Here is a 14,117-nt window from a genome sequence, read left to right as displayed (position 1 = left end):
ACTAGACCTTGAGGTATTATGCATTTTAATAATTGATTTAAGTTTCAAAAACTTTCCGGTACTAATAATCTAATATTTGGTAAAATTATTTAATAATAAATAACTATGCCACTCCTTTCAGAGTTCAGATTAAAGCGTGTAAAAATGTTTACTTCAAATTTTACCCCGATATCTGGAGTTTACAGATAGAATGGATGATTACATTTGTCATTACATTTGTACTTATGAAAGAGATTAAATATGGGCAATAGTTAGTGATTATTTAATTATTCAGATTGGAGATTCAGTTATAGCTTTTGTCACTGTAGTGAATATCACTTACCTGGGCAATTGGGTGGATTAGATAAGACAACATTTATTAAAAATAATGTATAGTTCTAGTTATAGTTAACATAATTACTGAACATTTCTTCAATTGATTATAGTATCCAGAATTATTTTGCTCTCTATAGTAGCAATGAATGACATATTATGTATTTTAGAGTTTAATTTGTTACTCAGAGTCTGAGGCCAGTAATCTGCAGGTTTCCCTGCATTCAAGTTTACAAATATTCTACAAGAATTGTTTTTCAGCTAAATCAAAACTCTTGTAGACAGCTGTATATTTTAAAGTAATTTTTAAACAATGCAGAATATTTTTCATTATCCAATTATTGACAGTCTTCCTTATCTCAGTCTCTCACAAAAGTCTTGCTTAGGATCTTCTCTTTACTATACAGCATTGCAAATTATATTGTGAAAACCCAGTATCTTTATTACAGTTTTATAACAAAAGAATATACGTTAAATTCACAACACAAATTAGAAGGATCATCCACTGAAATTAGATGTCCCTGAAGCATTGTGGTCATTTGCTAAATTTGCTTCAAATCATTTATATTTGTCTGGCTGTTAATTTAAGTTCTCATACCAGCGCATATGGGCAAGTTTGAAGTACAGCAGTTATGTAATTGAATTTGAGTAATGTCATAATTACAACTGTCTAATGGTTGAAGAAACCTATTGATCTCCCTCTGCTTTCGCCCTGTTACATGGGGACACCAAAATGCTGATTGATCACTCTTCATGTTAACCATAATTTTTTGGATTTGTTGGGCAGTTTTACAGCCAGATTCCGTTCCTGCCATTAAGCCTCCCCATTTATCTGGGCTGGGGATTGACACTGATACACACTGGCTTTCCTGCACTACTGGGTGGGTTATTCAGTAGCCAACAAGTTTGAAGTTGAACTTGTCCTTCCAGCTCAGAGACAGGCATGCTATCAGTTGCACTCAGGCTCCTGAAGAAAACTATTGCTGTTTCATGAATCCATTCCTCCACAATCTACCAAGAATTCCCTGCACAAATAATTGCACCAAATGTTCAAAACTAATATAACAGGGATCAAAAAGTAAGAGCAAATATGTTAATTTTGGTTGAGATACCAGTTTACTTTAAACTGGAATACATTCATTAAACATCAAGGTGAGCAGAACCAAATCATCAGCATTATAAGTAACCTTAAAGCATACTACTCGTTACCTATTCTTTACGTTATTCTAAAAATAAGTAATGCATTATTACTAGACCATACCATATAATATTCATCAATGATTCTGAATGTGTAACAATATGAACTCATGGTTTTATACTATGCAAAGGAATTGGTTACATCTCTCTCCAGTGGAAACTGCTATGGTGCTTACAGCATGCAGACATCTATAATGCAGTATTGGTTAGCAATATAGACCTCATGCAATTTGGAGAAACACCAATTAAAGTCACGATGATGAAGCGCTGCACAAGATAGCTCAGGTTATGGAATAACAGAATAATCGAAAGTGTTGGCAGACGTATGATTGAAAAAAAAACAGGAAACAATCAGTAGAATAATCTGACAGAACCTGGGCAATGATGCTTGGTAATAACTGTACAATGAGTGCTGAATTGATGATTCTTTTTATATTGTGGATTACAGTGATGATGTGTTCCATCAGGGAAAACAATTATATTTGTCTGATCAACAAAGAAAATATATTTCACCACAAACACTATACAAACAGGCCTCATAAAACGTGGATAAATACAATGGCTTCCTGAAATATTTAAGTGAAAGAACATTTTTCTTTTTAAATAAAGCTACCAATTAAATACTATTTACAATAGCTATTGTTGTTTTACTTCCAAACCCATGCCCACTACCACCTAGAAGGACAAGGGCAGCAGATAGATGGGAACACCACCACCTGGAAGTTCCCCTCCAAGCCACTCACCGCCCTGACTTGGAAATATATCGCTGTTCCTTCACTGTCATTGGGTCAAAATCCTGGAACTCCTCCCTAACAGCACTGTGGGTGTACCTATACCTCATGGACTGCAGCGGTTCAAGAAGGCAGCTCACCACCAAATTCTCCAGGGAAATTAGGGATGGGCAATAAATGTTGGCCTAGCCAGCGATGCCCACATACCATCAATTAATTAAAAAAGAAGTTGGTTTCCTTAGGCATACTTTTATGGACATATGGATCTAAAGAGATAGCAGTAGAAAAATTTGAAAGCTTTTTTGTGATATGGAGAGAAATATTTTTTGGGAAATTTTATAAGTGAAACAAGAAGGGGAATATACAGACAGTTTCATCATAGTTTCAAGGTGATTAGTAAAGTACTGTGTCAGTGGTGCATTACATGAAGAAGTGATTTCCCACTATGTTGCAGTTGCCTTGTCATAATCAGGAAAGTTTCAGTTTAATCCTGAGCTTCCATTTGAGGTGCTAGTCCAAAGGCAGAAGTGAGTGAAGCTATGAAAAATGCAACAGATATATTTGGAAACTAAACTGATGGGAAAGCAAATGTAGATCAACTGAAATGGGAAAGCTCCATCAATCTAACATATGTGCCCCAACCAAAAGCAAAGCCATAAATGGAGGCAGAAAGAACCCGATGAACTAAATAATTACCACGGTTGTGGACTTTTGCCCCATACTCTGGAGATATGTGCACTTCTGGAATTATAAAATGCCATACATGTCAGAAGAAGGGACACTTGCATGTATTATGCCAGAAACAGTACAATTCGAGAGAGTGAACAAGAAAAGGCAATAAGTCTAAGAAAGAGGAATTGGAATTGGAAGAAAAAAGCAATCTATAATAGCAAAGCTTTGTTACATAATTTGAAATTGAGGATTACACATTGTGTAACCAGAACAGGTATTTTCGGGACTACAGTTTCAGCTCTGACCTTTGATATACAGGCAAAGCAATGTGGATTAGCTCACATGAGAAGTCCGAGATATCCAGGAATTAATGGCAAGCTGTGGAGAGCAATGCAGACTAAAAGATATTTTCTCAGGAACTCAGAAAGCTACAAATATAGATCCCCTAAAATACATCAGCCTTACTGACAAACATGCTTCCTCTTGAGACCCCACCATTATTTATGCCAATCTTCAGTCAGTTCAGCCCATATAACATCAAGAAGTGGCTTAATGCACTGGACAGAGCAAAGGCTACAGTACCTGGCAACATCCTAGCTGTAGCATTGAACACCTGTGCTCCAGTATTAGTTCTATCTCTAACCCAGCTGTTGCAGTACAGCTGCAACACTGGCCTCTACCTACCAATGTGGAAAATTGCCCAACCATGTCCTATACACAAAAGGCAGGATAAATCCAATTCCGTCAATTAGTGGCCTGTTAGTCTTTTCACAATCATCAGCAAAGTAATGGAAGAAGTTGTTAACTGTGCTATCAAGTGGCACTTACTCATCAATAACCTGCTCAAACCTGGTCAATTTGTGTTCTGCCAGAACCACTTGACTACAGACCTCATTACAGACTTAGTCCAAACATGAATATGAGCTCAATCCCAGTGGTGAGGTGTGAGTGTCTGCCCTTGACATCAAGGCAGCATTTGACTGTGTGGCACCTAGGAACTTTAGTAAAACTGAAGCCAATGGAGAATTGTGGAAAAACACTCCAAAGTTGGGGATAGACCTAGCACAAAAGAAGATGGTTATGATTGTTGGAACTCACTGCAGGAGTTCCTCAGGGCAATGTCCTCGGCCTGTCTACCTTTAGCCGCTTTATCAATGATTCTCTTTGCAAAATAAAGTCAGAAATGAGATTGAAGATTGCACAGACTTCAGTTCCATTTGCAAATCCTCAGATAATGACACAGTCCCAAACCACAATCAACAAAACCTGGACAACATCCAACCTTGTGCTGATAAGTGGCGGGTATCAGTCGCACCACACAAAGTTCCAGGCAATGACTATCTCCAACAAGAGAGAGTCTAACCGCCTCCCTATCAGATTCAATAAATTCTCATCACTGGATGCTGTATAATCCAAGTAGAATCCTCTTCATCTGCATTCATTTGTTATACACAGTCATTAGTACTTAGATAAACTCTTCCAATTTGACAACTACTTTTTAAAAACATTTTGATTCAAACATTTTTTGCAGGTAAATAAAGGATGGTCCAGTAAACATGATGAGAAGAAAGTCAGCAAAGAAAATGTCAAGGATGAAACTTCCAGGACCACAATCCTGTTTGCCTTGAAAAATGAAGTTGGTGAATTAGTGAAAGCCCTTCAAATCTTTCAAGTAAGATTCTACAGTGTACTGAGAAACAATTATCACTGAAAAGATCATGTTGACCAACTGAAATTTAAAAATAAATGTATTCATTCATGGGATGTGGGCATTGCTGTCTAGGCCGCACTTATTACCCATCAGAGGGCATTTTTAAGCGTCAGCCACATTGCTGTGGGTCTGGAGTCACAGACCATGTAATGATGGTGGATTTCCTTCCCTAAAGGGCATTAGTGAACCAGATGGGTTTTTACAACAATGGTTTCATGATCATCATCAGACTTTTAATTCCAGGTTTTTATTGAACTCAAATTTCACCATCTGCCATGGTGGGATTTGAACATAGATCCCCATTACCCTGGGTCTCTGGAATACCAGTTCAGTGACAATACCACCATTTCACTGCCTCCCCCTTTCAACTAATTGTGTGTACATACATTTAACATCTTATGTTTGCATTTGCTATAAAATCTTATTTCTTGTTGTCACATTTTTGCTAACATTCCCGTAACAAATTCCTATATCCTCATTTACATTGGAAACTGCTTATGTAAGTGTGCCATGCTGCAATTCTACCCTACTGCCAGTGATGGCACTGTTCACAGCTTTGCACCTTCCAGCTCCTTTCTCTGCAACTTTTGAGAAGCCCCAATGTGAAAGTAAAATACTGCACACCTTGAAGGTCTAAAAAAAAAATAGAAATTACTGGAAATGCTCAACAAGTCTGGCAGCATCTGTGGAGAGAGAAACAGAGTTGACATTTCAGGTTGATGACCTTTCATCAGAGAACACTACTTCTCTGTTTACCCCTAGGTTTCTCAATGTTTGCTAGTTTTGATAGAATTAAATCACAGGGTGTCAGTTAAAAATAAAGACAGAAATGTTCAAGATAGAGAATGAATTATCTCCCACATCTAACGCACTTCATTTTGACTCTCCCTGTGCAAATTCTGAACTTTGAATTAAATTCTGTTTCATCAGGAGAAACACATCAATCTAATTCATATAGAGTCTAGAAAGTCAAAGAGGGGAGCTTCAGAAGTTGAGATCTTTGTGGATTGCAGCAGCACAAAAGAAGATTTTAACGAACTGATTCGGTTACTACGAGCCAACACAAACATTGTTTCTTTGAATCCATTGGCCAGCAACTGGACAGAGGAAGCAGGTACGAGTCATACTGTCTACACATTGCACTGTCATTGTCATGCTCATAGAAATTGAGTCAAAGCGGAGGGGCACTAATATGAATTTTGCCTTATTACCTCTGGGAACTGGACTGCGTTCAGAAGCTATGGTACAATGGTCAGCACAGAAGTTGTTTTGCATTGACCATTTCTTACTGGATTTGAGAACATAGAACAAAACTGCTCTCACAGTTTATACCGGTCACTGAATATTTTGGTAGAAAAGAGTTATTCTTCAGAATTTTCAACCTTTACATGACTTTTACCTAACAGGGATGAGGTTGGGTCATCGGCATGTTGTAAATCAAAGGCCAGATGCCTTATTTTAAAACTGATTATAGCGGGTGCAGCTGGAACCATAATGGCCACCAACGTGCTGTCCCCAACCTTTCACCTTGTTATTTTCTGTACTTAAGGATCAAAGTTATTTATTTATGATGCCTGCTGGTAGCTGGCAATGGGAACTACCATATGAAACATTTGCATATTTTTGACAGATACTGTAACTTGCATAAACAGTGCAACCAAGCAGTGCTCCTGGCTCCAATGGTCCAAGATGGGACTTATGTAGTGATTATTCACTTGTCACATCCCTACAATAGACTCAACAATAAAAAGGCAGACTGTCATTATTGCTGATCCAATTGCCACATGGATTAATTTGACACCTTACTTGAGTTCCAGTGCAAGTTCACTACCACATGTGAAGGCACATGTGCCTTTTAATTCCAACTTGTTGATGCTTTCAATCAGGTGAAAATTGTAGTTTCTCCATTTTATAAGGCATTCCAGTCCTGTACAGACCACTGAAACTTTAAAGTGACCATTACGGACAGATTCCACCACATTCTCATGCAACCTTAATAAAAAAATGCCTGTCTAAAGAAGAGGAAAATGTCCAGTCACTAGATAGCTATCAGGATCACCCAAGGGTAATGCTGACCAGTTAAGCAATTATACAAAAATAAAAATAGCTGGAAAAACTCAGCAGGTCTGACAGCATCTGCGGAGAGGAACACAGTTAACGTTTCGAGTCTGTAAGACTTCACCAGTTCTGATGAAGAGTCATACGGACTCGAAACGTTAACTCTATTTCTCTCTGCAGATGCTGTCAGACCTGCTGAGTTTTTCCAGCTATTTTTATTTTTGTTTCAGATTTCCAACATCCACAGTATTTTGCTTTTAAACAATCATACAACTTTTGTTTGTCCACAAGTCCTATACGTAAGATACATAGGTATATATGTATTATGTTTTTATAGTAATGTCATTACTAATGTCAATGACAGTGAAGACCACAATTAATCAGAACCTCCAATTATTGCATGAAAATATGTTGAGAGAGTTTTACCGGTCCCCATCCACGAATGGGTCCAGTGCACCTGTGTGTAGAGCCGAAAACATTTTCTCTATTTAGAGCCTTGCAACTCATGCTACATTGTAATTATAGTCAGGAGAATGCCATAATTAATATTGTGAAAGGAGATACCATGCTGACAGATTTGATGGGAGTACAAATTGATCAGTGCTTCCATAAAGAAAGCCTCTTTACTATGGAGACTACAGGGGCACATCGATGTTATTTCCAGAGAGGGGTAACAAAACCCCTCCAGAAATGGCAACAGTTGCTAGATTTGTTTTTGAGCATAATGGTACAAGCAGGTGCCCTGTACCCACTGCAGGCCTGATGCCCACTAGCAATATGCAAAAGAAAGAGCCTGCCATGACCACAAAAACTGGGGACAGAGCAAGAGGTTACAGCCTCATGTGCAGCCCCAACATAAATGCTGGAATCAGAGGCGCATGGATTTTCAAGACAATAACTGGGAAAACTATCTCAGAATTAGTAAGTTACTCAATTAATTCCACTAGTACAACTTAGAATCACAGAATCACACAGTGCAGAAGAGGCCCTTCGGCCCATCGAGTCTGCACTGACACGTGAGAAACACCTGACCTACCTTCCTAATCCCATTTACCAGCACTTGGCCCATAGCCTTGAATGTTATGACGTGCCAAGTGCTCATCCAGGTACTTTTTAAAGGATGTGAGGCAACCCACCTCCACCACCCTCCCAGGCAGTGCATTCCAGACCGTCACCACCCTCTGGGTAAAAAAGCTTTTCCTCCCATCCCCCTTAAATCTTGAACTTATGTCCCCTCGTGACTGACCCTTCAGCTAAGGGGAACAGCTGCTCCCTATCCACCCTGTCCATGCCCCGCATAATCAGAATATGCTGATGGTTCATCTGTGCTTATATCTTTATTTTAATGTGTATTGTCTAGAATGTGGTGGCGTTCCTTGGTTTCCAAGAAAGATTTCTGAACTAGATAAAAGTTCCCAGAGAGTCCTGATGTATGGATCAGATCTCGATGCAGATCACCCAGTGAGTACCAACAAAGGGGCAGTGTTCAAAAGGAAGGTTATTACCGAATGGAGTTACCACCAGTTTCAAGAGGCTAGCCTTTGTGGGGATGCTGTTTTAAATGTAATTCTGGATAAGTGTCCAAAATAATTTATCAAGGATTAGAAAAATGAGGCTGGTTAGCTTATTCTTGTTAGCTCTGGACAGTCAGTAAAAGATGAAATCTACCCCATTGGGACCCCATTATTTAGCATTGTGGTTATGTTACTGGACTAGTGATCCGGAGGTCTAGACTAGAAATCTGCTAAATCATAAATTCAAATACCACCATTCCAGGTGAGGAATTTAAATTCAGCTAATTAAATAAATCTGGAACAAAACCCCTGTCATGGCAGCCATGGAACGACCAGGCTGTTGTTAAAACCCCACCTGGTTCACTAATGTTCTTTAGGTTAGGAAGTCACTGTCCTTACCTGTTCTGGTCTATATGTGACTCCAGACCTGCAGCAATGTAGCTGACACTTAACTGCCCTCTGAAAGGGCCTAAGAAGCCACTCAGTTGTCTCCACAACCTTCTCAACAGCGATTGGGGATATGCAATAAGTACTGGCTTTGGAAGTGAGGCCCACACTGTAATGGGTGCAAGCTTCTAAAGGAGAGAAAATTAACTTTTAAAAATGAATATAAACAAATGTCCTCAGGTTTTGCAGAAATTTGCAGGACTATGGGAAAAAAGCAGGGGATTGGGATGAGCCACTAGCACGTTCAGAATGCTGGCAGAGTCCCAATAGGCCAAATGACCTTCTTCTGTGCTGTATTCAATGATGCTTCTCACTAGAGGTAGGATTTCAACAAAGCATTTCTCTCTATAACATTGGCATCAGCAGATTTCACAGTGCGTTCTGCAGTTTTGGTGAGGGATTGGTAACCCCGGTGTGAAATTCATGTTACAAAAGAGAAAAATGTCACTTTAAGTAGGAACTTTTCTGATGTTGTGCTATCGCTAGAGGAGGGGCTCATCTGTCAGAGGTAATCAGAAATTTGGCCACAAGCTGCACAGGAGCTCCTGACTGTTTCAATTACTGGTTGAAAATTGTGTGCAACCTGTGCCCCAGTTTCTGATATCCAGTTCCACTGGTAAGACTGTGCCTCAACATGAAGCTGAAACATACCTAAGATGTAGAGGAAAAACCTGATACTTCAGAGAATTGGTACAATGGAAATCATAATGTCCTAATCTCTGAACTCCATGTGATCTGGACTTTCTCAATGAAAGCAGTTAGTGCATGAGTGATTGAAAATGCTCTCCTTACAGTTTTAGTGAGTAATATAAACTCATACTTTTGTGCTTTCTTTAATATAGGCATAGTGTCTGCTCTGATAACAATGCTATGTTGTGTGATAGCCTTTAAAATGATGTGTCTTAGGCTGAATTTACACTGTAACTGTAGTGTCAGTGCAAAGTGGTTTTGCTTGCATCGATGCTGCTGTTGTAGTGTAAGTGCAGCCTTACTCTCCCTCTGTTCCCAGGGCTTTAAAGACAATGTGTACAGAAGGCGAAGGAAGTACTTTGTGGATGTTGCCATGAATTACAAAATGTACGTGTTAGCAGGTAACAAAGAGAATTTCATTGATTTTTATTTTGAATTCTTGTGGATCAGCTCATTTCAGAAGAGTTTAAGTACACATTACTGTCTCAGCTTAAAACTCATTGAGCTTTACCATCACAAACTGTGGGCAGAATCGCCCGGTCCCCTTGGCGGTGGGCGTCATGGTGGGCATGAGTGGACAATGTGGCGAGAAGGCCAAAAATCGGTTTCACGCGGTCGTGAAACCAGTTTGTGACCGCTCGCTGCACCCATCAATGGTGGCCGTGTTTCCCATCACCGCTCATCGGGAACCTAATTTCAATAATTTATAAGCCCTGCTTGCTGGAATCATTCCCCCCACACTGGCGTGATTGCACGCTAGCGTGTTTCACAACTGTACATAAGTGACTTGCACCTGGCGAGCTGCACTTCACTCGGGACTTCAAGGTTTGTTTGCCTACCTTGCTTCAGGCAGCACTCGCAGTCATCAGCGCCAGGCTTCACAGGCAGCACCACATCACTTTCAGGGGGGCTTGGCAGGTGTCTACTACCAGACCAGCCATAAGGTGGGTGAGGCTTTTCAGCGGCTGCAGGGCAAGGTCTTGCTTGGGGAAGGGGGAGAAGTGGCCTCAGGCAAGGGAAGAGGCTGCAGGTCGAGGGCTGTACTGGGGAAGAGGGGTATCGCAGGGTGTGTGTGGGGGGCACATGTTGATCTGTACAAGTGGCCTCAAGATGGTGAGGGCTGAGGAGGCAGTCTCCAGAGGAGATGAGGCCAGATGGAGATGTGAGGATGTGTGTGAGAGATCGAGTGGTGATGTCCCTTGAGCTGGCAGTGAGTGAGATGCCAGTGAATGTGTGATGCCTTGTGAGTGTGTGAGTTTAGAGTGATGAGATGGTTGCCTTACTGTGGTGGCACAGATGAGATCATTCATACTCTTTCTGCACTGGATGGCCGACCTCTTCTGTGCAGCATTGGCATTGACCATCACTGCCAGCACCTCCACTGACGGAGTGGTGAGATTGCTGGACCTCCTGCAGCCAGACCGGGGGTAGAGGGCATCACGGGTGGGCATTCCAGGGATGGGTCACTAAACTCTTCATGGCTTTTGCTGGAGCAGTCCTGAGTTGCAAGCACTGAGAACTGTGGGCATGGCTGTGGTTTAAATATGGCGCACAGAGTGAGGAAATGGTGAGGTAACTGCATGGGTGGGGGGGGGGGTGGTGATTCAGAGGCCGCCTGCCCATGCGACAGCGTGTTTCCCGCGGCTGCATAATTAACGAGGCGGCAAGTGAACAATATGGTGCGAAGACCCGTCATTGCGCCCGGTGGGTAAAACATCCTTTATCACATCTGCTACCGCGCTTGGTGCAAGTCTGGGACAATTCCGCCCTGTGAGTCTATTACTAAAAGATTGTCCTGTTGGTCTACAACCAGTGAGATCCTTACAAGGAAAGCTCCATACATCTGATGTAAGGAAATTACAGTTACAACTATTACTCTCCAGATGATATGAAGAGCCGTAGAGCACATCTTGCAATCGTTGGGAGCTCTCTTGGTGTTGGTAAATGAGTGAGCAGAAACTGGAAAACCAGAACTCATTTGATCCCCAATTCTAAGGCATATCACTCTGCTTTCCACCTCAAGTTGCCTACCCTTGTTCTTTGCTATTGCACAAGATGTGTAAGAGCTTCATTATGGATGGGTACTCTGTGTTAATGAGGGCACGGTAGTATGGCCTTCCATTTTCTGTATCTCCACTATCAGTGTGATATGGAAAAGAAATAAATAATTCTGCACGTTGTTGCTGCAGCCCTTTAAATCCCTGCAGCTGCGCTCGGAACCTCTGTCTCCACGCAGAGTCAGTCCAATCTGACACAGGGTGTGCGGTTTCCTCAATACATAACTCAGAAGTTGTGATGTAGCCGACCATGAATAATAGGTGGATGCCTGCGCATATCATCCAGCCTAGAAATCATCTGTTGCAAAATTTCTATATTTGTATCTTCCTGCTTTGCTAAATAAAGGACATTAAATAGTCTTTTCAGCAATAATGATGGTAATGTCACTGGATCAGTAATCCTGAGGCCCAGGCCATTGCCCTGGGTACATGGATTTAAATCATCACAGCAGCTGGTGGAATTTAAATTCAATAAGGTAAATTTTAAAAATAAATCTGGAATTGAAGGCTTGCAAATTTTTGGCTTCAAGAAACTGCAGTAATCCAAAGTGCTCTTCAACATCTGAACCTTGAATTCCCAACTTGAATAAATTTCAGTAAAATGACTGCTTAGGACTATCTATTTAAAATGTAGAGAAATAAAAGTTTATAGAAATTTAATAAGACTGACCACGAAACTATCATCGTCTGTTGTAAAAAAAACCATCTGCCTTTAGCAATGGAAACCTGTTGTCTTTACCCAGTCTGGTCTGTATGTGACTCCAGACCCATAGCAATGCGCTTGGCTCTTAACTGCCCTCTGAATTGGCTGAGCAAGCCACTCAGTTCAAGGGCAATTGGGGATGGGCAACAAATGCTGGCCTTGCCAACGACGCCCACATCCCATGAAAGAATAAAAGAAAGTTGAAAAGAGGTGTCATTGGCTATGGTTGCTGCACATAGAATAAGTGACACTTATTAGAAGCCGGCCAGCAATCTAATTGCTAAACAACATCATGTGCACCCTCCCTTGGAAAACATGCTTTAAGGTGCTGCATCTTCTGGGTTGGCCATATATCATTTGACAGAATAGGACTTCCTATTTAGACATATCATAGGTTTGATGGTCATGTCTGGTGGTACCTTGTACCCAACTAAACTGGCCAATGACCAATGGCCACCGGCAGTTTGAAAATGTTTCTATAATTTTGTAGTGTCTTTGTGCTCATCGATTGTATTCTGCCTTATGCTGAGGGATTTGTTATGTTTTTCCAGAATTTTCTATTTTTTTCGCACTTCCAGCAATCACTGTTTTTTTCTGTTTCCCACTATTGGTTCCAGAGAGCAACAGTTTACCTGGGCCAGTCAGTTTTAAAGATTTCAGCTCACATACTGTGATGGTGCACCTTTTATACCAACTTCCTGAAACATCAGGACTGACTTTATCACTATTATTTATCTGTAAAAAGCACTGATTTCCAACCTGTGTATTAACTTCATAATCATCACTTGATGGGTAAGATGTGGGAAACTACACAAATATTAAACCAGCAGTTGTCTGTGGAAAGCCATTCAATATTCTCAATAACCAGATGATGGAAAAACTGTTATTCCAGATTCAGTAGAGACTAACATCATTGTTCAATAACATGTGCTATTGCTGCCCTCTAGTGGTCAACCTATTCCTAGAGTTGAATACACGGAAGAAGAAATTAAGACCTGGGGGAATGTGTTCAGAGAGCTGACAAAACTTTACCCAACTCATGCATGTCAAGAGTACCTTAGGAATTTCCCTCTTCTAACAAAGCACTGTGGCTACAGAGAGGATAATATCCCACAACTGGAAGATGTTTCTGCATTTTTGAAAGGTATTTAAGATTACATTCGTTGTACATTAAAAGGGGAAAAAAGACCCTACAAAAGTTGGAATTGAAGGGTGTCAGTAAAACTTGCTTATGCTGGCCTGTATAATGAAAAATGGAGCTCCAGTATTACTGGTACCAGTATGAATGATTTTTTTAACTGAGATTTTACACTTTTGGACTGGTTTTTCCTTCTACGAGTTTTTCTCCTCAATTTATGGATTGAATTTAAGTAGAAATGCTTTTGCATCCATTTTCAGAGCGTTCAGGCTTTGTAGTCCGACCAGTGGCTGGATACTTGTCCCCAAGAGATTTTCTTGCTGGCTTAGCCTTTCGAGTTTTCCATTGCACTCAGTATGTTCGCCACAGTTCGGATCCCTTTTACACGCCAGAACCGTGAGTTTCTGTTTCCCAGACTCAAGCCTTTTCTTCAAGCTTCTAACTCATTCTAAAACTGTTTGTGGATTTAGTTAGTAGCTGTTATATGAATTCATGCTTCTCCAAGATTTTCTAATGAACAAATATTCTATTAAAATTACTGTTATGCATAATCAATCTTAGGACTATTTAGTATCATCTAATGGAACTCCGGCTATGGGGAATTTTATAAGCCCTAGTGTAAAACCTTTTAGTTTTTATCTATTTCCCGAGACTATTCATGTTGCATTGTACTTACGCTGAACAAGCATATTTTAAATTGCTTTTCCAGTTCCTTTAGGCAGCTGAACAGATTCCGCTACTTATTACATTGTCATCGAAGAATAAAGAGGACTATTGTCTAACTTTGGGAGGAAGTGACTCCTCTCAGAAACACACAAGGAGTTGGATTACCCAGAGACAGTGATCGCCCGATTGCAACTGCTTTTCTGAATCATGGGCCAATATAA

The 14,117-nt window shown here is 40.5% G+C and overlaps 1 protein-coding gene across 1 annotated transcript in view; it reads left to right on the top strand.

The window, feature by feature from the left end:
• Positions 1-14,117, top strand: part of LOC121293070 (tryptophan 5-hydroxylase 2-like) — a 54,097-nt gene that overhangs the window by 1,830 nt on the left and 38,150 nt on the right. The window contains exons 2-7 of the mRNA XM_041215664.1: positions 4,444-4,584; positions 5,554-5,737; positions 8,042-8,142; positions 9,652-9,719; positions 13,040-13,236; positions 13,491-13,626. Of these exons, the coding sequence (XP_041071598.1) occupies positions 4,444-4,584; positions 5,554-5,737; positions 8,042-8,142; positions 9,652-9,719; positions 13,040-13,236; positions 13,491-13,626 (827 nt within the window). The remainder of the gene's footprint in view (positions 1-4,443; positions 4,585-5,553; positions 5,738-8,041; positions 8,143-9,651; positions 9,720-13,039; positions 13,237-13,490; positions 13,627-14,117) is intronic.

The sequence above is a fragment of the Carcharodon carcharias genome, chromosome 21 (assembly GCF_017639515.1).
Source record: "Carcharodon carcharias isolate sCarCar2 chromosome 21, sCarCar2.pri, whole genome shotgun sequence".
NCBI lineage: Eukaryota > Metazoa > Chordata > Chondrichthyes > Lamniformes > Lamnidae > Carcharodon > Carcharodon carcharias.
This window is presented reverse-complemented; position numbering and strand designations above follow the sequence as displayed.